General features: G+C 41.0%; 1 protein-coding gene across 2 annotated transcripts; it reads left to right on the top strand.

The window, feature by feature from the left end:
- Positions 1-5,776: 5,776 nt before the first annotated feature.
- LOC111960452 (immunoglobulin superfamily member 11) lies at positions 5,777-19,754 on the top strand. 2 transcript variants are annotated; one of them, XR_011475079.1, is made up of 6 exons: positions 5,777-5,981; positions 6,403-6,558; positions 7,707-7,829; positions 11,863-12,010; positions 14,688-15,318; positions 15,351-19,754. XR_011475079.1 is itself a non-coding variant. In XM_023982458.2 (5 exons), the coding sequence occupies exons 1-5, from the start codon at positions 5,849-5,851 to the stop codon at positions 15,211-15,213; spliced, it is 1,086 nt and encodes a 361-aa protein (XP_023838226.1). In that variant the 5' UTR covers positions 5,777-5,848; the 3' UTR covers positions 15,214-19,754. The 2 variants fall into 2 exon arrangements, 1 of the variants encoding a protein (XP_023838226.1); XM_023982458.2 differs by having other exon boundaries at positions 14,688-19,754.
- The last annotated feature ends 2,201 nt before the right edge of the window (positions 19,755-21,955 follow it).

The following is a 21,955-nucleotide window of genomic DNA, read 5'->3' as shown; positions in this document are numbered from 1 at the left end:
TTCCGTCTCTCACAGTTGAAGTGTACCTATGATAGAAATTACAGACCTCTACATGCTTTGTAAGTAGGAAAACCTGCAAAATCGGCAGTGTATCAAATACTTGTTCTCCCCACTGTACATACTGTACATCGAGCTGCATGCAACTGAAAAATACTTATCCAAATGTGCACACATGTGCACACACATGCACCATGCTCACACAACACACCTACACACAAGGTTGCACTGCACAGGTATCTACATGCACACACACACAGAGGCTGTTTTGACACAGTCAAACGCACAGATGGAGAGTGAATTGCTAACGTCGAGCAATTGGCTGCCTTAACCTCCTTCACGCCTGTCTGAGCACCCTTTTGGTGTAAACGACGAGGCTCGGGAAACATTGTGTCTGGATGATTCCAGCAGGAAGGAATTATTCCACCACATTCATTTGGTGACGTAGTCTCAGAGGAGTACAGATGTGTCGTGTGTGTGTGTGCGCGCCACCTCAGGCTTTCAGGCACCACTACAACAGGATGAAGACAGAGTCAGCTCMAGGCTATAGCACGGCAACATCTCATCAGAGCTACAGTACAGTACAGTATAGAAGGCACCTACACTCATCAACTTGGGTGAAGTAGTTTGAGTGCAGCACAAGCGTGTAAAATTGTCCACCTGTTACAATAGATTGGTTCAAAACATGAGTCAATACCAGTAGAATAACCAGTTGTAATTACCCGGTAACAAGCTAATAAATACATACAATTCTGAACTAATGTACTTACCACTTCACTTTGGTAAGTACTGTGTCATTGTCTGTAGTTGACATGCATATTAAAGGGTAGTTACAGAAGTTATTCCCTAAGAGTAATAGTGGAATAGTACCAGTAATATAAAGTATTGCCGTACACCATAACAACATTTTGTACGGGTGCAAGTTCAGTGAATGCTTCAAAATAGAGAAACTTCGCCATWGTTTTCAGTTCTATCACAAGCGTGCTAGTACTGCATCTTCATGTTGTCTGGCGGGCTGTCCGAAAAGTTCACTGTGGTTTGAGTGTARACCGCTGCCAGTGTTGCGACAGCACAAGGCCACTCTGTAGGAAATGGCTGTCATGAATGATTATGGTTCGAGCCATACACCATGGATCATTTCTGAAATGATCTCATGAATGCACGCATCATTTTTTAATAGAAAATGGGCAATAATGAAAAGTGTACAGTCATTTAAAGTCCAACGTTATGTCACATGTGAAGTTTGATCACAGTATTCCATTTTATATGATATAAAAATGATTTATATTAATTTATATGATAAGTCTTTCTAAAAGAACCACAGGAGTGTTATCACTGGAAATGTCAGGCCTCGTGGGACCCCTACTTTGAGCAAATTACGAGTCTTTTGGGCATCAATATTCTAATGTTGGGACCGGTATCCATTGTATGGACTGAAAGGAAGCCTTTACAATGCACACTAACTCTTCCTTTCCTCACATACCAGACATAGGCCTATGCATACTTGTTTGTTTATTAGTGCAGACTCTCTCTGACTGCTTCGTGTATTTGGTATCTTTTAGACCATCCCTGAGGTCATGAATAAGATGTAAATAAGTTGTTGATAGAGTTTAGTTCACCCAGCTTTAGATTAAACGTGAGAACATCAGCCGTGCTCCTCAAAGACTCAACACTTAGAAAACATCAACCTTTTCGGCTGACTGACGATCATATCCCTCTGCTCACTTCGCAAAGAGAGCTCTTCTAATTCTTCTGTTTGTTTACTCTAATCTTCCATGTTTAGCCTCAGATTAAAAGGGCAGTCTGCAGTAGCTACATATACTTTGGGACGGATACAGTGCCTTCGGAAAGAATTCAGACCCTTTGCCTTTTTCCACATTTTGTTAGGTTACAGCCTTACTCTGATTTTTTCCTCATCAACCTACAGTGGATCGTACTTTAAAAGTTGCAGCGTACTGCAGCACAGCTTGCATGGTGCCGCAGAATTCTGTGGCACGTTATTTAAGTGTCAGCCATTTTTACCATTAATGCTAGTTAATGCTAGTTTGACCACCAGAGGACATCTTTGAGAAGGCATTTGATAGCCTTCAATAGTGGCTGTACTAGGGAATTTAAAAACTTTTTTGTAAGAATATTACAAAAATATTGGACTGATTTTAAGAAATGTTGTACACACAATACCCCATAATGACAAAGCAAAGACTAGTTTTTCGATTTTTTTGCTAATTTATTAATAATAGAAAACTGAAATATCAAATGTACATAAGTATTCAGACCCTTTACTCAGTACTTTGTTGAAGCACCTTTGTCAGCGATTACAGCCTCGAGTCTTCTTGGGTATGACTCTACTAGCTTGGCACACCTGCATTTGGGGAGTTTATTCCATTCTTCTTTMCAGATCCTCTCAAGCTCTGTCAGGTTGGATGGGGAGCGTGGCTGAACAGCTATTTTTAGGTCTCTCCAGAGATGTTCGATTGGGTTCAAGTCCGGGCTCTGGCTGGGCCACTCAAGGACATTCAGAGACTTGTCCCGAAGTCACTCCTGCGTTGTCTTGGCTGTGTACTTAGGATCATTGTCCTGTTGGAAGGTGAACCTTCGCCCCAGTCTGAGGTCCTGAGCGCTCTGGAGCAGATTTTCATCAATGATCTCTCTGTACTTTGCTCAGTTCATCTTTGCCTCKATCCTGACTAGTCTCCCAGTCCCTGCCGCTGAAAAATATCCCCACAACATGATGCTGCCACCACCATTCTTCACTGTAGGGATGGTGCCAGGTTTCCTCCAGAAGTGACGCTTGACATTCAGGCCAAAGAGTTCAATCTTGGTTTCCTCAGACGAGAGAATCTTGTTTCTCATGTTCTGAGAGTCTTTAGGTGCGCCTTTTGGCAAACTCCAAGCGGGCTGTCATGTGCTTTTACTGATGAGTGGTTTCTGTCTGGCCACTCTACCATACAGGCCTAATTGGTGGAGTGCTGCAGAGATGGTTGTCCTTCTGGAAGGGTCTCCCATCCCCACAGAGGAACTCTAGAGCTCTGTCAGAGAGYCATTCGGGTTCTTGGTCACCTCCCTGATTGCTCAGTTTGGCCGAGCGGCCAGCTGTAGGAAGTGACTTGGTGGTTCCAAACTTATTCCATTTAAGAATGATGGAGGCCGGTGTGTTCTTGCGGACCTTCAATGCTCCAGAAATGTTTTGATACCCTTCCCCAGATCTGTGCCTTGGCACAATCCTATCTCTACGGACAATTCTTTCGACCTCATGGCTTGGTTTTTGCTCTGACATGCACTGTCATCTGTGGGACCTTATAAAGACAGGTGTGTGCCTTTCCAAATCATGTCCAATCAATTGAATTTACCACAGGTGGACTCCAATCAAGTTTTATAAACATCTCAAGGATGATCAATGGAAACAGGATGCACCAGAGCTCAATTTCGAGTCTCATACTGTAGCAAAGGGCCTGAATACTTATGTAAATATGGTATTTCTGTTTTTAATACATTTGCAAAATTTCTAAAACCCGTTTTTGCTTTGCATTATGGGGTATTGTGTGTAGATTGCMGAGGAAATTGTTTTATTTAATCCATTTCAGAATAAGGCTGTAACGTAACAAAATGTGGAAAATGTCTTTCCGAAGTCACTGTATATACTGATTGATTCTTGAAGAAAATCACTTAAATGCCTCATGAGCTTAGTTCAACTGTTGTACTTCATCGGGACTCAAAATACAGTAGAAGCTTGCTTTACTCCAATGTTTGTAAACAAAGTAAATGTAAACAAACACTATATAGCCTCAAAATATGGTTTAAACTATACATTTGATATCATGGATGGTCAATACTTGCATCCATAGCTCTGTCTATGAATTTGAGAGTGGTTACATTTCTTTAGCCCATRCCTCAGCTTTTTAGCGAAACAGTGGTAGGGAGGGCGCTTTGTTATTGTTTCAACTGATGATTCTCGCTTTAAGCCCGATTGCGTGCAGACAATGAGACCTGGTGTGTAGAGCCTTGGAAATTAATCTGTCCATTCTCCTTTACTCCCTAATAAACCACTGCTGTATCCTGATGCTGGGTTTTATAGGAAGTATAGGAGATGATCCAGACCGGGGTCGTACACCAGGGTCCTATTCACTAGGCACGACATGGAAGAAAATGGGCCGAAACTATCTGAACTTGCCCAATAAGAAACGCTCGTTTTCAACATTTTGCAATGTTTTGCTATATGTTGTGCCCTAATGAATACAACCCATGTCATGGCTGATGAGAATGTTGGGAGGGGGGGTTGTTCATTGGTTTACAGGCAAGGAGAGGGGATGGGATAGCAAGAGYAATATGGCAGTGGACATGGTCTTTGGGGCCATGCCAGTTCTTACTAGGGATCACTGCCATTTGCACACTGGAGCGTACAGCGCTCAGGAAACTGCGGCGCCGCYATTTACATGCAGTTAAGCAGCAGGTTGGAGGGAGGGATGTAGGAAGGGACGGAGGGAGGAAGGGAGAGGGGAGAACATCACGCAGCGTTACTGAGATGGTTCTGTGGCTCCCTGGGTCCTTTGAACAGAACAGTTCAATGGGTGTTCTTTCAAACACCGCTGAATAGCCTCCCTGATTCCCCAGCATGCTTCTGTGTGCCTGGCTGAAGGGTTCGGTGTTTTTTTTTATTTAGAAGGTGCTCACAAATGGCTGCTTCTATCAGAGTTCAAAGCAACAAAAAGCTTTTGAACATCCCCCGACTCTCAAACCTGCAGCTTGGAAGAGCTCAAATCAACAGGAGGTTTCATTTCGATAGTACTTATATTTTTCTGGATGTTTTTCCACTTTGGCATCACTTTACTGAGGAGAAAATGCATTGCAGATGAATTGACCACGTCAATGGGGCTAGGCTTCTTCATATTATTACCATAGTTTGGTGTTTTAGTTCCTTGTTGTGTGTAATGAAAACAGTATGTTGACTATTGAGCTGTGCCCCTCTTTTTGCTCACAATTTTAAAGCTTGGAAGCTGCTCTTGAATTCAAGCTTGTTGTAATGTAACATACTTGTATAGTTCATGATATTATCATTCAAGAGCATCTATGTTATACATGGATGGACCACCTTCCATCCTTTCAGTTGTCAAGTGATGCTTCAGTATGTACTGCAACACTAGGTCGCCCTCTTGTGAAAGTTTGTTGCACCTGCACTCTTTAGTATCCAGAATCCTCATCCACTCACTTGCCTGGCTGTTGATTCTCTGCTGTTTGGTTTTATTTAACTGTGGGATGAAGTATTGCATTTTATTTAACTTAATTAAACATGACTTGTTGAATTATCTCTAGTGTGTAGCAGAGAAAGGTTTTTGATTAACTTTCTACGATTACATTTAACCTCAGTGATTGTTTTTCCATTCACATTTAAGATATCGTCATACCCTTTATTTCCTCAAAATTAATCAATTCATTATGTTTGTACCTCAATATAAAGCTCTGCATCAATTGACATCTAGATAATGCACTTTCCCCTGCTGACCCAGGATAGACACAGTTGGCCACAGTTTCATGAACTCACATCCGGATGTACAGTGGACAGAAAATCTCTGATGTTCCATTGAAATAGAAGTGGTCATTCGCACATGCTTGAAAAATAACAGAAAGGCCTGCACACCAGAAAGGCCTGCACACTGTACGTTCCTAATGACCACCTAATGACCAACATCTCGATCCATAGGATCTTTGTTCGGTCAAACTAATGATATTCCATAGAAACGGCGTGAGTGAATCTCTGCCTTTGTCTTTCTCATCTCAGGTGATCATCTACCAAGGTGGCCAAGTGTTCAGTCTCGCCAACCACTTAAATGGCCGGGTGGGTTTCGTGGCCACCATGCCCAGCACAAGTGCCTCTATCTTCATCAACAACACCCAGCTGTCAGACACGGGGACATACCAGTGCCTGGTCAACAACCTCCCCGACAGAGGGGGGCGCAACATCGGGGTCATCGGCCTCACCGTGCTGGGTAAAACACACACTACTGCATTAGAATTACAATTAAGGGGTTGCATACTATGCACATATAGCCTGGAAACTCTAACTTGACTACAGACCAGGCTACGGTGCATAGCCTACTGTGATAAAATGGATGCATTAAAACTAGGAAGTGTAAGCGCATTGCATATTGTAAGAATTCTATTGTATGACATTTCTTTTGACAAATGAGTGTGCTAAGCTGGTTTTAAAGATMACTCTTATAGCATGTTGGGACACCACAGTTCTGTATATGTATACTATAAGTACAAGATCTGCTTTAGAGAGGAGCATCTGTTAAATTACTAAAATGTAACATGTAAGACCCGATGCCTCTTCAGGAGGCTAGGATCTGTCTGTGCTGATTGCTAAGGTACTAACTATACCCATCTATCTCCTTTCTGTCTCTCCAGTGCCCCCGTCGGTGCCCTCATGCCGTGTCCAGGGCACGCTGGACGTGGGCGCTGACATCATGCTGATGTGCAGCAGTGAGGAGGGGATCCCCACACCCAGCTACACCTGGGTGAAACTGGAGTCGCTGCCCAAGCTGCCCCACACCGCCATGCAAGGTATTAAACCCCTGGCCATGGGCGTGCCCTTTTGCCCCACCTTRGCTGGTAAATCAACAAGTATCTTTGGTAACGTCACCGTGGCTTCCGCCCTCCCGCCCCCAACTCTGCCCCTCAGGGTGCCACCACCCACCCTGGTCCAGTTCAGGGCCTGCATTCACAAAGCATCTCAGAGTAGGAGTACTGATATAGGATCAGCTGGTCAACAGTTCCAGTCATTGTATTCATTATGATCTACAAGGCAAACTGATCCTAGATCACCACTCTACTCTGATACTTTTTTTTGAATACGGACCAAGTTTTGTGTGTGTGTGTGTGTGTGAGCCGTGCAGTGGCCTCTCCTCTCTCTCTCCAGCTGTGTCATCACAGCACAGTGTGATTCTTACCGTACTACACTACTGCTCACTTCAACACAAGGCTACCCTCCACAAGGACTAATCGGCTTAGGTTTTCTTCATCACTCCTCCTCCTGCCTGTCTGTGTTGTTTTACACAGTAGATATCAACTGTACCAGCACTGCCACCATGATATCTGTCTGCAAAACAGCCCATGTTGCAGAGAAGAGGGTAGGGGTGAAATCTAGGCCAGTAATCTGGATTAAGTGCTTATGTGGTTTGTTCCAAGCTCCTATGGTAGCCTTTTCTTAAAGGCAGTTGTGTAATATAATGTAATACTCCATAAATTATCAGACGTATGAACAACGGCACTGTAATTGGGTTTATATCAGCAAGGCACTGTATAATGTACAAAATATACACCAGCCGTTTTACGGGAAGTGATTTGGTGCCCTCTATTGGGTTTTTTCCAGTAGTCCCAGTTACTGTACCTTATCCTAAAGCAAGTTGAATAATGCTGTTATGTAAAGTAACATATCTGCATAATACTAAATAAGATGTGCTCAACAACAATCTCAACTGCCTAAATGATTTTGAAATGATTTTGGTTATTTAAATTATTTAAGTAATGTATGAACGTTACAAGCAAATGGTTACATGAATTATTAGTCCTAAAGGAATTTCATTCATATTTAATCCCAATGCATTTTAATGAGATGTTTTTGTGTCTTGTCTATTTGTTCTGGGGTTGTGGATGGTGTTCCCCAGTGATGTTTTAACCCWAGACTGGCATGGTTTGTGTTTAAACCCCAGACCAGATGCAAGGGACCGTAACACTGAGGAACATCAGTACCAGTACCTCTGGTCTGTACCAGTGTACAGCCTCCAACGCCATCGCCAAGAGCACCTGTCTACTCAACCTGCAGGTTGTGGCACGTAAGTACCCAACATACTGATGACATAAGCACGGCTTTGTGCAGTACCACTCGGAATAAAACATTTTAAAAAACACTAATCGGAACTTATGAATGTTAAATCCTTAGACCTCACCTTAAAAATATTGATTTTATTGTTCAAAATTATTTCACTCTGGATATACTCCTCAAGGATTTATTTTTTTCTTTTTTAATTTGTAAATTTTTTAAAGTGGTAGATCAGCTTTAATATTGCAGATAGACTGTGGCTTCTATCAACATCTGCATCATTTCCAATACCCTATATATATTTTTTGTAAATATATACAGTACAAGTCAAAAGTTTGGACACACCTACTCATTCAAGGGTTTTTCTTTATTTTWATTTTTTTGTACATTGTAGAATAATAGTGAAGACATCAAAACTATTAAATAACATATGGAATCATGTACACTACCGTTCAAAAGTTTGGTGTCACTTAGAAATGTCCTTGTTTTTGAAAGAAAAGCACTTTTTCTCATCATTAAAATAACATAATTTGATCCAGAAATACTGTGTAGACAGTGTTAATGTTGTAAATGTCTATTGTAGCTGGAAACGGCTGCTTTTTAATGGAATAGCTACATAAGCGTACAGAGGCCCACTTTCACCAACCATCACTGGGTTTTCTAATGATCAATTAGCCTTTTAAAATGATAAACTTGGATTAGCTAACACAACGTGCCATTGGAACACAGGAGTGATGGTTGCTGATAATGGTCCTCTGTACGCCTATGTAGATATCCATTAGAAATCAGCCGTTTCCAGCTACAATACTCATTTACAACATTAACAATGTCTGTATTTTTAAATGGACAAAAAAATGGCTTTTCTTTCAAAAACAAGGACATTTCTAAGTGACCCCAAACATTTGAACGGTAGTGTAGTAACCAAATAAAATGTTAAACAAATAAAATCAAAATATATTTTAGATTCTAGATTCTTCAAAGTAGTCAAACTTTGCCGTGATGACAGCTTTGCACACTCTTGGCATTCTCTCAACAAGCTTCATCTGGAAGGCTTTTCCAAGAGTCTTGAAGGGGTTCCCACATATGCTGAGCACTTGTTGGCTGCTTGTCCTTCACTTCCCGGTCCAACTCATCCCAAGCCATCTCAATTGGGTTGAGGTCGGGTGATTGTGGATGCCAGGTCATCTGATGCAGCACTCCACCACTCTCCTTCTTGGTCAAATAGCCCGTACACAGCCTGGAGGTGTCTCCTCATTGTCCTGTTGAAAAACAAATGATAGTGGGACTAAGTGCAAACCAGATGGGATGGCGTATTGCTGCAGAATGCTGTGGTAGCCATGCTGGTTAATTGTGCCTTAAATTCTAAATAAATCACTGAGTGTCACCAGCAAAGCACCACCACACCTCCTCCATGCTTCAAGGTGGGAACCACACATGCAGAGATCATCCATTCACCTACTCTGCGTCTCACTAAGACACAGCGGTTGGAACCAAAAATCTAAAATTTGGATTCATCAGACCAAAGGACAGATTTCCACCGGTCTAATGTCCATTGCTCGTGTTTCTTGGCCCAAGCAAGTCTCTTCTTCTTATTGGTGTCCTTTAGTAGTGGTTTCTTTGCAGCCTTTTGACCATGAAGGCCTGATTCATGCAGTCTCCTCTGAACAGCTGCTGTTGAGATGTATCAGTTACTTGATCTCTATGAAGCATTTATTTGGGCTGCAATCTGAGGTGCAGTTAACTTTAAGGAACGTATCCTCTGCAGCAGAGGTAACTCTGGGTCTTCCTTTCCTGTGGTGGTCATCATGAGAGCCATTTTCACCAAAGTTCTTGAAATATTCCAGATTGACTGACCTTCATGTCTTTAGGTAATGATGTACTGTCTTTTCTCTTTGCTTATTTGAGCTGTTCTTGCCATAATATGGACTTGGTCTTTTACCAAATAGGGCTATCTTCTGTATACCACCCCTACCTTGTCACATCACAACTGATTGGCTCAAACAAGGCACGCATGCTAATTGAAATGCATTCCAGGTGACTACCTCATGAAGCTGGCTGAGAGAATGCCAAGAGTGTGCAAAGCTGTCATCAAGGCAAAGGGTGGCTAATTTGAAGAATCTAAAATATAGTTTGATTTGTTTAACACTTGTTTGGTTACCACATGATTCTATATGTGTTATTTCATAGTTTTGATGTCTTCACTATTAATCTACTGTAATGATYTGCGCTGAGAGTCGGGAAGCAAGTTCAGGGAGTGAGTGTTTTAATAAAATAAACAGAACATAATACAAAACAAGAACCTCGAACAACGCACAGACATAAAACAGAAACAATGACGCCTGGGGAAGGAACCAAAGGGAGTGACATAATAAGGGCAGGTAATCATGAAGTGGTGGAGTCCAGGTGAGTCTGATGACACGCAGGTGTGCATAACGATGGTGACAGGTGTGCGCCATAACGAGCAGCCTGGTGACCTAGAGGCCTGAGAGGGAGCACACGTGACATCTACAATGTAGAAAATAGTAAATATAAAGAAAACCCTTGAATGAGTAGGTGTGTCCAAACTTTTGACTGGTTCTGTATATTTTTTGTAAATGTTCTTTATTATTTTATTATTATACCACCCCTCCCCTAATTGGAGTAAATTAGTGGACAACAATAATTTGTCTTCCACTTTCAGCTTATACATACTACATACATTTCATGGACAGTAAATTTTACATTAGTTATATTTTGTTTGTTTTTAGTCCTATCCTTCAGCGACTCCAGGAAAACGTTGTTCCCACGCTCCCCCTCTKCCAATTCCACCCCTGCCAGTGGGTAGTAACACTGTCACCTGAGTTATTATGCTGCTACTGCACTCGCCTGACCCTGCCTTAGAGTAGTCAGTCGCTGACACCAGTGGCAAATTTAGTGAGTGGCTCATTTGGGGTTTGTGACTGTCAAGGAGTAAATGGCATGTCACCGGTTGTCACCGGTTGTCACCAGCGGGGCAGCTGTGGTTGTGGTGAGTGCGCTGACAGAGGCACGGGGGGCTGTCTGTATGTCTGTCTGTCAGGGAGGGGACCCACTGTTAGATCAYGAGAGTGATCCTATAAAATCTTTATCGCCACTCAGCAATCTGTTCAGCTGTCAACAACGACAGCATCATTCTCCCAGCGTATGTTGCAGCATGTATGAGTAAACACCTTCCAGGGTACTACTCTCTCTGATCTGTAGAACAAAATACTGACCTAAACGGCCCTCATAGTGGAAATGGCTAGTATTAATACACAATTCTGTTGTGGTTTTTAAAACTCACTAACAAATCGTTTTCTGATAAATCACAATGGTACAGGTATCATAGATATTATGGTTCAGATATTATGCTAAAATTCAAACATAATAGACATCCAAATGAAATCACACTTCAGTCCAATGAAATCTTTCCTCCAATTCACTATGGTAGCATAATAGAGCCATTTGCATCCATGGATATATTCAATGTACTGTATTAACATATTAGAGCAAGTAACTTTGTTGGCACAAATGAAAAGTTGCCTGATCAAATAGACAGGGACCGCTGTGTGTATTTAACTCATTAAGAAATATTCACAGACAGCACAAACTCCCCGTGAACACAGCTTTTCTTCTCCATTCCTCCCTCCCTGCTTCCCTCTTCAAAGTATTTACCTGGGGGGGATGAGTGAGGACATCATTACAGGTCCTGGAGAACCACGGGGCATTTTGTTGGCGTTCAACCAAAGCTCCTCAATGTTTTATTCATGTCATAATGCAGGGCTTACTCGAGTGGCTTCATGCCACGGATGAATAGGTGTTTGTGCTGAGCTTCAGGAGCTAGCAGTATTGAAAGTAGCTGTTGTAGGGGCATGACCGATCGTGTGTGATCTAGGTCCCGTTCATTAGGGAAAACCGAGCAAAACGTTATGTATTGGAAAACAAGTGTTTCATATTTGAGAGGTTCAGGTAGTTCATTTTCTTCTGTTTTGTACTTAATGAACATGACCCCAGGACTTAGTCTCTCTCTCTCTCCCCTGGTCCTTCAGCTCAGCCCCAGAGTGTGGGTCTCATAGCTGGCACCATCGCCACGGGCGTGTTGGCTGTCATCATCTGCTCTCTACTGGTGCTGGTGACACTCTTCTATTGGAAAAACAAGAACAAATACGAGGAGGAGGAGATACCCAACGAGATCAGGTGGGTTTTCCATTGACTTCCTGCTTTCTTCCATTTCCCGCACCTCTCTGTCCATCTATAGCAACACACTAGTCTAAACATTAGACTCTGAACTCACCGTAATTGTTCTGGTGCTGTGCATTTGATAGGCTACATAGACTATGGAGTAGACAAGTGTTGAAAACGGAGATATACTGTATCTTTGAAATTGGATGATTACCCTTTTGAAGTTAGTTTTATCCATTTGTTAAGGTGTTCAAACTTTTCTTCATCACACCCCAATTTGTKATTTCAAATACTATGTGAATTCTCTGTCGCTTGTATTAATGGCCTGCTATTCTTCCTCTAAATTACTTCATAAATCAATTTGAAGATAAATCATTGTTGAAATGTTTCAGCTCTGAGCGAGTGGGATAACATCTGCCTCATTTGGGTGTTGATAATGTCCCTGAATTTAAATGTGGTCTCAGTGTGGTGCCTCTGCACTTATACCACTGACAATTAAAACAAAATGTAAACAAAATGTATCAGGACCAAGCTGTGGAAGTGAATGTCACTCCTCATAGAGTGATAAAAAGTTTAAGAATGGACCTCTTAAACCATCTTTTTTTTCATTCCAGTTTTAACCACTTGTCTTTATTTTATTTTGGCCATCCCAATCATTACAAGCACTATTCCGAGTAATAGGATACTAGTATTGAATTTATAATATCATGAAACACAACAGGCCACTGTGGCTCATCTGAAGKCAGAYGMAAATATATTATCTCTAATGTAGGTGTGCCAAAAGGTGCCCCATACTGTAGCTGTTTAACTATACATTTTTAAGATAAGTCATGCATATTGCATGTTCATTTAATAGACTGTCTCACTTAAATCCCTTTTTATACCAGAGACATCCACATCGGTATCAGGTCCACTAAGTTTCATCTGCGAAGAGAGAGTGTTCAAAACAGTGTTATATCTAATTAGTGGAGCTCAAACACAAAAACCTTCTTGGAAAAGTTTTTACATTAAACATTCGCAGTAAGGAACACTGACTGCTCAGACTGGTGTTGCAAATGGATTTGCCTATTTAAATGTTCATAACTTTGAAAGAAACCGTTATTTTAAACCAATCCCACTATTTGCAATTATGAGTCCATTTCCGACRAGCGTTTTCATTAACAGCACAGTCAAACATGAATAAGAAGAATAAAAAAGAAAACAGTAGAACGTAAGCTGCAGATGACTTCATAGGGCATTGACTAAACTTCCAGTCAGAACTGGAAGGGAAACCTAATTGTGTATTAAGATGATATTTGGATATTGCAACACACTTGTTAACGTAAAAGCACCAAATACGTACACTACCGTTCAAAAGTTTGGGGTCACTTAGAAATGTCCTTGTTTTTGAAAGAAAAGCACTTTTTTTTGTTGTCCATTAAAATAACATCACATTGATCCGAAATACAGTGTAGACATTGTTAATGTTGTTAATTACTATTGTAGTTGGAAACAAATTATTTTTTTAATGTAATATCTACATAAGCGTACAGAGGCCCATTATCAGCAACCATCACCCCTGTGTTCCAATGGTATGTTGTGTTAGCTAAAAAAAACAAATTTGCAATTATGTTAATACAGCTGAAAGTCCTCAACTGGCAGCTTCATTAAATAGTATCTGCAAAACACCAGTCTCAACGTCAACAGTGAATTGGCAACTCCGGGATGCTGGCCTTCTAGATAGAGTTGCAAAGAAAGAGCCATATCTCAGACTGGCCAATAAAAAGAAAAGATTAAGATGGGCAAAAGAACACAGACACTGGACAGAGGAACTCTGCCTAGAAGGCCAGCATCCCGGAGTTGCCTCTTCACTGTTGACGTTGAGACTGGTGTTTTGCGGGTACTATTTAATGCAGCTACCAGTTGAGGACTTGTGAGGTGTCTGTTTCTCCAACTAGACACTCTAATGTACTTGTACTCTTGCTCAGTTGCGCACCGGGGCTTCCCACTCCTCTTTCTATTCAGGTTAGAGACAGTTTGCGCTGTTCTGTAAAGGGAGTAGTACACAGCGTTGTTCGAGATCTTCAGTTTCTTGGCAATTTCTCGCATGGAACAGCCTTCATTTCTCAGAACAAGAATAGACTGACGAGTTTCAGAAGAAAGTTCTTTGTTTCTGGCCATTTTGAGCCTGTATTCGAACCCACAAATGCTGATGCTCCAGATACTCAAATAGACAAATGCCGGCCAGTTTTATTGCTTCTTTACATCAGAACAGTTTTCAGCTGTGCTAACATAATTGCAAAATAGTTTTCTAATGATCAATTAGCCTTTTAAAATGATTAACTTGGATTAGCTAACACAACATGCCATTGGAACACACGAGTGATGGTTGCTGAAAGTAGGCCTCTGTACGCTTATGTAGATATTCCATTAAAGATCAGCCATTTCCAGCTACAATAGTCATTTAAAACATTAACACTGTCTACACTGTATTTCTGATCAATTTGATGTCATTTTAATGGTCAACAAAATGAGCTTTTCTTTCAAAAACAAGGACATTTCTAAGTGACCCCAGACTTTTGAACGGTAGTGTACGTCACATATGATGTTGATGGAAATACGATAAAGAGTGACATATTACTTAAGAGATTGAGTTGGATAGGAAAAACTGTTAACCCTATTGTGACATCCCCGTGCCCTTTGTGCTTTACAGGGAGGACGACCTGCCCCCTAAGAGGTCGTCTTCAGTGAAAGCGTTTCACGCCGACGCCTCATCCTCGGAGAACGACACCCTGACGTCCACCAACACCTACAACAGCCGCTATTGGCACAACCCCAAGCCCAACTACGACACCAACTCCTACACCCGCTACAACGGCGACACGCGCCAGACGTTCTCTACGGGGCAGGCGGGTCACACAGGTCAAACGGGGGGACATGCAGCGCACACAGGACACGGGACGCTAGCTCCGCCGGGCTCCGCCCCCCTGGCCCGCCAGGCCTACTCCAATGGTAGCCACACCCTCCCCCCGCCCAAGACTCTGGTGGTCACCACCAACTCCGCCCCCTCCCCTCCCGCCATGGTGCGCAGCAATGGCTCGGTGAGCCTGAAGCCCGTGACGGTGGCATCGCATGGCGGGTACACGCACTCGTACGCCGTAAGCCAGGCCACGCTGGAGCGCATGGGCGCCGTGCCCGTCATGGTGCCAGCCCAGAGCAGAGCAGGCTCTCTGGTCTAAAGTAAACTGTTACTGGGCTGAACCAGCCTGCCTCCCCACTTCTCTGATTCTCCCTTTTTAACTCAAAAACAGGATTTGACAATACCGACTTCATCTAATGCCAACGTCTCCAAGTACAGGACCCCGTTTAAAAGCAGCTCCAGGTGTTCTATTCCTATTGGTTGGTTTTGTATCTCTTCTTGGGTGTGGTTGTCTCTCACTGGTTCCTTGGATTAAATGGCTGTAACCAGTGGGATTATCGCACAAAAGTTACACATAATCTTCTAACTTTTCAGGTGATTGTGGCTGTGGGTTTTGGACTCGTCACGACAGTGAGCATTAACCGTTTAATCTCTGTTTTAACCACATCTAGACACTCCGAATCCTGCAAGTCCCAGGGAGAGGCATCCGATCGTGCATGTATATTCCATTAAAAACTAACAACCAGATTCTTGCTATTATTTCATATCACTCAGCTATTGCGGTGATAATAATTGTTTCGTATCTTAAAAAATGACAGAGATGTTCTTTGATTCACTGCAGTGGTCTTACATGAACAGAACCATGGCGGTGGAAATGGCCTTAGAAGAGCAGAAAGTTACGGAAGGGATTTCTGCTGAAGTACCAAATAGCAGAGACAACAGAATGGCACCACAGGAGGCTGGTCCCGTAATTGGACAGGGGTTTTCTGATTCTGTCCATTAGTTCCAACTTCAACATGTTCATTTGTTTTTGCACAGTAGCACACTTTCATCACCAACTCCCCTGAAGAAATGTCTTATTATAGAACGGTCTTACTGAATGCATCCCCTTACCTCTACAGTGTTACGAATGGGAGAGATATACTGTAGCCTCTCCAGCGCAGACTTGTAAGGGTTCAGCATTTATATTGATTAGGTCCAGTATTGATATCTATGGTCTTACCTCAAGATTCTATTATATAAAAAATAAAAAAACTTTCCCTGAAACTTGAATCTGCAGTTTGAGATGACTGACAGTGTTTGTGAAGTATGTGCTATTGTAAACATGCTGCTGATTCGTTTGAACAAAATCCAATTCTCACATCAGTGCTGCTTTGACAATAAAACATAGTATTTATATAAAACATCTTATTTGAAACATCCTTTCTAAGAAAAATGATATTTAAGCGGATTTCCCTTGAGAATGCTAACAATTACTGATTTGTACCTACTGTAAATATTGTAACTACTGGTAGGCTAGGTTGTGAATTGAAAAGAAATACTTTTATTTCCAACGGATGCATATTTTACAACTCGTGTGTCTTAATTTAATAAGAGGTCTATTCATTTCTGTTAACAAGACACTGAACTGGGTTTTGTAGACTGTTGTCTTGCGTTTGTTAAGAAGGGATGTCTGTTTGTTTTTTTACAACTAGGAGTCCTCTGTGGGCGCAGCTGCAAGTTTGGGCGGTGCAATTCATACAAAATGGCAAAGTATCACAGAAACCTGTGTACTAAAATGACTGTCTGCATCTCTTGATAGTAATAATAATAATAATGTAACCCTAGTGTAAAGAAATGTATACTCTACCAATTGTTTTCCAGGGCAGTTGGATTTTTTTACAGCTCCAAAATTCCAGCACTAAATATCCACAATGATAGTTGAAAATAAAGTGAATACCACCTGTATGAAATATCTAGGTTTGTTCCAGCAGTGTTGTAAAGTGTTGCTATTGAGGTAAGAATCAGAGCGTTTCGGGGAGACATATTGTTTTGACCGTTTTTAGACCTGAAACTGCTGATTTATGTTTTATGTGAATTTTACAATATTATCTATCCTGCTCTTTGCCTCGGAAGTCCTATTAATATTCAACTTCATCTTTCACTTGAAAGACACTATTGATATTGTGTGATATTAAATWWAAAAAAAAATGTACTATTCATTTTAGGGTAACCAAAAAAACACTTCACTCTTGAGAAAAAGCGTCTTCTGTATTTGGTGTCAGGACCTTTCTCGTTCAGTCTCTACATATACTGTACTCAATGATAGCTGTGGTCTCCACAGTATGAATTCGGCCATTCAATGTGCTCAAGCTGAGTGTTATTGAAGTTCATTGAAATATGCTCCAGTAAGAATCCATTAGACGTATTCAATTAAACGTCCTCAAGTAAATCAATAAGGATGGTGAGCGGAACTTTCTGTCCTGAAGCAATAAAGACCAACCAGYGGAACCACATTAGGAGGACTTGTTGATGTACAAGATCTTTATCAAACTCTTCCTTTTCTCACACACAGCTCATTGGCTGAGGTCCCTGCTCATTGGCTTATGTGTTATGTCTCATTCCATCTGTCAGGGAACCAAGATTATATTCATAACTTAATCATTCAAAAAATATTGCTTAATTTTAACTCAAGTCGGCCATGTCTAAAACACTGATGGGTATGATCAGGTAATACTCACAACTTTGGAGAGTATTCTTTGCGTATGTTTGGCGTTCAGAGACTTGTTTCAACATCAGAGTGCATCCATATGATTTATGTATGTATTCTTATGTACAGTGCCTTCAGAAAGTATGCATACCCTTTGACTTATTCCACATTTTGTTGTGTTACAGCCTGAATTTATTGAAAAGGAAATACAGAAATATCTCATTTACAAACTGTATGTATTCACTCCCCTGAGTCAATACATGTTAGAATCACCTTTGGCAGTGATTACAGCTGTCAGACTTTCTGCGTAAGTCTCCAAGAGCTTTGCACACCTGGATTGTACAATATTTGAACATTATTATTTTCAAAGTTCTTCAAGCTGGTTGTAGATCATTGCTAGACAGCCATTTTCAAGTCTTGCCATAGATGTTCAAGCTGATTTAAGTCAGAACTATAACTTGGCCACTCAGGAACATTCACTGTGTTCTTGGTAAACAACTCCAGTGTAGATTTGGCCTTGTGTTTTAGGTTATTGTCCTGCTGAAAGTTGAATTCATTTTCCAGTGTCTGGTGGAAAGCAGACTGAACCAGGGTTTCCTCTAGGATTTTGCCTGTGCTTGGCTGAAAAACTCACYAGTCCTTAATGATTACAAACATACCCATAACATGATGCAGCCACCACTATGCTTGAAAATATGGAGAGTGGTACTCAGTAATGTGTTGTATTAAATTTGCTCCAAACATAACACTTTGTATTCAGGACAAAAAGTACATTGCTTTGCCACATTGCAGTGTTAATTTAGTGCTTTGTTGCAAACAGGATGTATGTTTGGAATATTTGTATTCTGTACAGGCTTCCTTCTTTTCACTCGGCCAATTAGGTTAGTATTGTGGAGTAACTACAATGTTGTTGATCCACCCTCAGTTTTCTCCTATCACACCAACTCGTTTAAAGTCACCATTGGCCTCATGGTGAAATCCCTGAGAGCTTTCCTTCCTCTCCGGCAACTGAGTAGGAAGGACACCTGTATCTTTGAAGTGACTTGGGTGTATTGATCCACCACCAAAAGTGTAATTAATAACTCCACCATGCTCAAAGGGATATTTAATATCTGCTTTGTTTTCACTCATTTACCAATAGGTGCCCTTCTTTGCGAGGCATTGGAAAACCTTGGTCTTTGTGGTTGAATCTGTGTTTGAAATTCACTGCTCGACTYATTGTATGTGTGCGGTATTGTATGTGTGGGGTAAAGAGATGAGGTAGCCATTAAAAAAAATCATGCTAAACACTATTATTGCACACAGAGTGAGTCCATGCAACTTATTGTTGGTATTGGTATTTTATTAGGATCCCCATTAGCTGTTGCAAAAGCAGCAGCTACTCTTCCTGGGGTCCACACAAAACATGAAACATTACATAATACATAATATGTGAGCACATTTTTACTCCTGAACTTATTTATGCTTGCCATAACAAAGGGGTTGAATACTTATTGACTCAAGACATTTCAGCTTCTCAGTTAATTTGCGAACTTTTCTAAAAACACAATTCCACTTTATGGAGCATTGTGTATAGGCGAGTGACAAAAAAATCTAAATTGAATCCATTTTAAATTCAGGCTGTAACACAACAAAACATGGGACAAGTCAAGGGGTGTGAATACTTTCTGAGAAGGCAGTGTGTATGTACTCTGCTGAAAACCCGGGGTTGTTCACTAGCTTGTTGTGTCTGGTCAGACAGACAGACAAAACTGCTCTTTAACTCTGAAAACTATTTTTAAAGAGCCACAGGTTCATGCCAGATGAGGTAAGGGTATCTGTTTCCTTGGTTTGACATCTCWTGGGGCGAATCCTAACTTCCACTTAAATGTTTACWTAGTCAAGCATTGATGTCAATGGGAGACTAAGTCAWAATTCAACTTAAAAGTTAGGATTTGTCCCTTAATGACCCTGGCCCGAAACACAACTACTTGAACTAAACCCAGACAAGTGATGGTGGATTGTCTGCTGTGGCCATAAGTTCATCAGGTCATGTGTATATAGATATTATATTGCCAATAGTAAACATTGTAAATATGTAAAATATATATTGTGTTTAAAAGTTGGATTGATATGAAATATGACATTAACACTGGAAGTTGCAATTAATAAATATTGTTAATACATTCTAACTGTAGTTGTGTTAATAGACTTATTATTTTAGGAATACAGCTGATCTTATTGGTAATATACACCGAGTATGCCAAACATTAGGAGCACCTTCCTAATATTGAGTTGCACCCCTTTTGCCCTCAGAACAGCCTCAATTCGTCAGGGCAGGGTGTCGAAAGTGTTCAATAGGGATGCTGGCCCATGTTGACTTCAATGCTTCCCACAGTTGTGTCAAGTTGGTTGGATGTCCATGCCTTGAGACAATTGAGACATGGATTGTGTGCCATTCAGAGGGTGAATGGGCATGACAAAAGATTCAAGTGCATTTAAACGGGGTATGGTAGTAGGTACCAGGCACACCGGTTTGTGTCAAAAACTGCAACGCAGCTGGGTTTTTCACACTCAACAGTTTCCTGTGTGTATGAAGGATGGTCTACCACCCAAAAAAACATCCAACCAACTTGACACAACTGTGGGAAGCAATAGAGTCAATATACTCATTATTGTTATTCACTGTGTATTCCTTGTGTCACTATTTCTTATTTGGTTTAATGAAAAAATTTGAAAAGAAATTAAATAAAAATAATTACGAATGAATCTGGATCTGCAATAATTCTGAATAAGTAAAGTGAATTCTCTTAAACAGTGAAATTGGTCATTCGTTGTTAATGGACTTTCTGGGTTTGAATGGTTGTTGCTGATGGATTTAGATTAGCTAAAAACTCTGCAGTTAGTTTGAGTAATCAACTATATTCATATATTGGAGCAATGGCAATAAGCATATTTAAATCACAGTAATCCTCAAGGTGTTGCTCGCCATACTATGTCCTTAGTGTTTTTTTTTTTACCTTCCTCATCCAAAGGAATCCTATGAGGGATGGTTTGTAACAGAGGCACTAGCTCTGCTGTGATAAGAGAAATTGCTATTCTTAGAGATATCGCTCAATTTGTGAATTTGCACTTGAGACAAGAGCTATTGTGAGCTATTGGGGGGTGACATTTTATTTATTTATGGGGGACTTGGATAGTATGAAGCACAACATATTATCCACCTCCACACAACATATTATCAACCTCCACACTGGGCCATAGCTCTAAAAGGGTTGGTTATGGCTGTGTTTTTATCCTTAGGCTCCCTGATCTCCCTGCACTCTCCTTCTTAACCCTGATAAATGTATTTACAGCCAGGAATGACAATCTGGAGTATAATTTAAGCACCTGCCACTGTTGATCACTGCAGAAACCTTTTAACTTTATTAAACTGTCAGAGCATGGCCAGTCTTTTATGCCTGGCCATGGACATACAGAGTTTTACATGAGATGCCATAAATGTGGCCTTACTGCTGCTATAAATGAGACTGATGGGACACTACATATGGGGCTTTCCTACATTGGCTGGATAAGACCCATTTTTTTTATAGGTCTCAGTYTATCATATGATATTTAAATATATAGCTCAGGATTTACAAGTAAATGACAAACTTTCTTGATATTTTCAAAAGGCTCAAAATAAGTTTTGCTTATCAATGTTGATCTATAACACATTTCCTAATGTTGAATGAACGTTTAGATGACATTCTCAAAACTCTAAAGGCCCTATTGATTAGATTTCCCATGTATTTCTTTCTCCTGGAGGAAAGTTGTGTTTATGTTTGATTTGGGTTAAATGTAAATGTCATCCATCCTGAGGGCATTGGAAAGCGATGGCTGAACAAATGGAAAATCTCTTTCATCCGTTTTCCCAAATGTTAATTCTCGTATAACTTTCACCAATTCTTGAATAACATTAGAATACCTTTACCCAAACACTACCCCCAAAGCGACATATCCCATCTTCATCCATCACATGATCTCAAAGACAAATGGGTAACCAGGGACGAGGTGAGCAAATTAAGACCATCAAAGGGCCTCGCGTTTCAATTTGAATGCACTGTGGTTCTCTCAGGAAAGCACTTGAACACCCATTACATGCCCAAATCCGAATTGATTTCTGCTAGCAGCAGTGGTGTATCTACAGAACACCCAGAACATAATAGCCTCCCAGAGCTAGGGTTCCATTTTTATTCTCCTGGCTGGCTGGCTGTCTGCTATGGCCCTATTTAGGCCTTTGTTATTCATGACTTGGGGATGCAGAGGAAGACTGCTGCCCGGTGCTTGGTGATGCAGGGYCAAAATAATTGGCCTCTAAATGAAATTTCCATATAAGAATGCACTCTCTGAA

The sequence above is a fragment of the Salvelinus sp. IW2-2015 genome, linkage group LG4p (genome assembly GCF_002910315.2).
Source record: "Salvelinus sp. IW2-2015 linkage group LG4p, ASM291031v2, whole genome shotgun sequence".
Lineage (NCBI taxonomy): Eukaryota > Metazoa > Chordata > Actinopteri > Salmoniformes > Salmonidae > Salvelinus > Salvelinus sp. IW2-2015.
This window is presented reverse-complemented; position numbering and strand designations above follow the sequence as displayed.

Coding starts and splice junctions, on each gene's coding strand:
- LOC111960452 (XM_023982458.2), top strand. CDS start 5,849: ATGCCCAGCACAAGTGCCTCTATCTTCATCAACAACACCCAGCTGTCA. Junction 5,982..6,402: donor CATCGGCCTCACCGTGCTGG/GTAAAACACACA, acceptor CTGTCTCTCCAG/TGCCCCCGTCGGTGCCCTCA. Junction 12,011..14,687: donor GAGATACCCAACGAGATCAG/GTGGGTTTTCCA, acceptor TGTGCTTTACAG/GGAGGACGACCTGCCCCCTA.